The sequence below is a fragment of the Sceloporus undulatus genome, chromosome 10, assembly GCF_019175285.1.
Source record: "Sceloporus undulatus isolate JIND9_A2432 ecotype Alabama chromosome 10, SceUnd_v1.1, whole genome shotgun sequence".
NCBI classification, from domain to species: Eukaryota; Metazoa; Chordata; class Lepidosauria; order Squamata; family Phrynosomatidae; genus Sceloporus; species Sceloporus undulatus.
This window is the reverse complement of record NC_056531.1, coordinates 16449556-16451250: the sequence shown is the minus strand read 5'-3', so window position 1 is coordinate 16451250 and position 1695 is coordinate 16449556. Positions and strand designations below refer to the sequence as shown.

The following is a 1695-nucleotide window of genomic DNA, read 5'->3' as shown; positions in this document are numbered from 1 at the left end:
GTATATGTGTGTGTATATATGTTTATATGTGTGTGTGTATATATATACTGTATATATATGTGTGTGTGTGTGTGTATATGTGTGTGTGTGTGTGTATATATATATACTGTACAGTATATGTGTGTGTATATATGTTTATATGTGTGTGTGTATATATATACTGTATATATATGTGTGTGTGTGTATGTATATATATATATATATATATATGTGTGTGTGTGTGTGTGTAGATACACATACATCGGGGGAGATGCCAGGGCCTGATTTCTGTCCAAATGGCGCCCCTGTGTGAGGAAGAGGAGGAGGAGGAGGAGGAGGAGTGTCGTGGTGTCCTCTCTTGAGGCTGTCCCTTGGCGACTCAGGCGCCTCCGAGGGCGGGCTCCCTTTGGCCTCCTTCCTTCCTTCCTCTTGGTTCCCGTCGTGGCCCCCCAGGCTCCCCTCCAGGCTCCGGCCGCCTTCCTCCTCCTCCTCCTCCTCCTCCTGCTGCTGCTGCTGCTGCCAGGCTGCTCCGCCTCCTCCTCCTCCTCCTCCTCCTCCTCCGAGGCAGCCATGGCCCCCGTGAGCTTGGCCCGGTGCTGCTTGGCGTTGCTGGCCCTGCTGCTCCTGGGCCCGGCCTCTCCGTCTCCTTCGCCGCCACCGGACCCCTTCGCCGCCCAGCTGGGGGGCCTCGCCCAATGCCAGGCCCACTGCCAGGCCCAGGCCGCCCCCGGGCCTCAGGTGAGCAGCAGCAAGGCCCCGAGAGAGAGAGAGAGAGAGAGAGAGAGAGAGAGGTGTGTGTACAGTATGGATGGATACATATATATGTGTGTGTGTCCATATTCATGTGTCTATACATATATAAGTCTCTACATATGTCTCTCTGTGTGTCTGTATATATGTGTGTGTGCGTGTGTATATGTATATGTGTGTCTATCTATACATGTGTATACATATGTGTGCATCTATGTATGTCTATATATGCATGTGTGTCTATAAATGTGTCTGTGTGTGTGTATATACATGTGTCTATATATGTATTTATGTGTGTGTATCTACCTATCTATGTATGTATATGTGTGTGTATGTGTGTCTATATAGGTATGTGTATCTACATATGTGTGTGTGTATATGTGTATCTATATATGTGTCTATGTGTGTGTGTATGTGTGTATCTATATATGTGTCTATATGTGTGTGTATCTATATATGTATGTGTGTGTACATGTGTGTCTATATGTGTGTGCATCTATATGTGTGTGCATGTGTGTATGTGTATGTTTGCATATACGTGTGTTTATGTATATGTGTCTATATGTGTGTGTATATATCTGTATCTATATATATAAGTATGTGTACATACATGTGTCTATGTGTGTGTGTGTGCCACCCTTTGGAGCATTTTAAAGAAAGAGGGAGAATGGAGAAAGATAGGAATTCATTTGTATAGATAATTATATATATATGTGTGTGTGTGTATGTGAGTATATACGTGTGTGAATATACGTGTGTGTGTCTATATGTGTGTGTATATACGTATGTGTGAATATATGTGTGTGTCTATATGTGTGTATATACGTGTGTGTGAATATATGTGTGTGTGTGTCTATATATGTGTATATACGTGTGTGAATATATGTGTGTATATACGTATGTGTGAATATATGTGTGTGTGTCTATATGTGTGTATATACGTGTGTGTGTGTGTATATATATACG

The 1695-nt window shown here is 43.2% G+C and overlaps 1 protein-coding gene across 1 annotated transcript in view; it reads left to right on the top strand.

The window, feature by feature from the left end:
* The first annotated feature begins 511 nt into the window (after positions 1–511).
* Positions 512–1695, top strand: part of TMEM59L (transmembrane protein 59 like) — a 23338-nt gene continuing 22154 nt past the window's right edge. The window contains exon 1 of the mRNA XM_042441914.1: positions 512–717. Coding sequence (XP_042297848.1) covers positions 550–717 — 168 coding nt within the window. The 5' untranslated portion in view covers positions 512–549. The remainder of the gene's footprint in view (positions 718–1695) is intronic.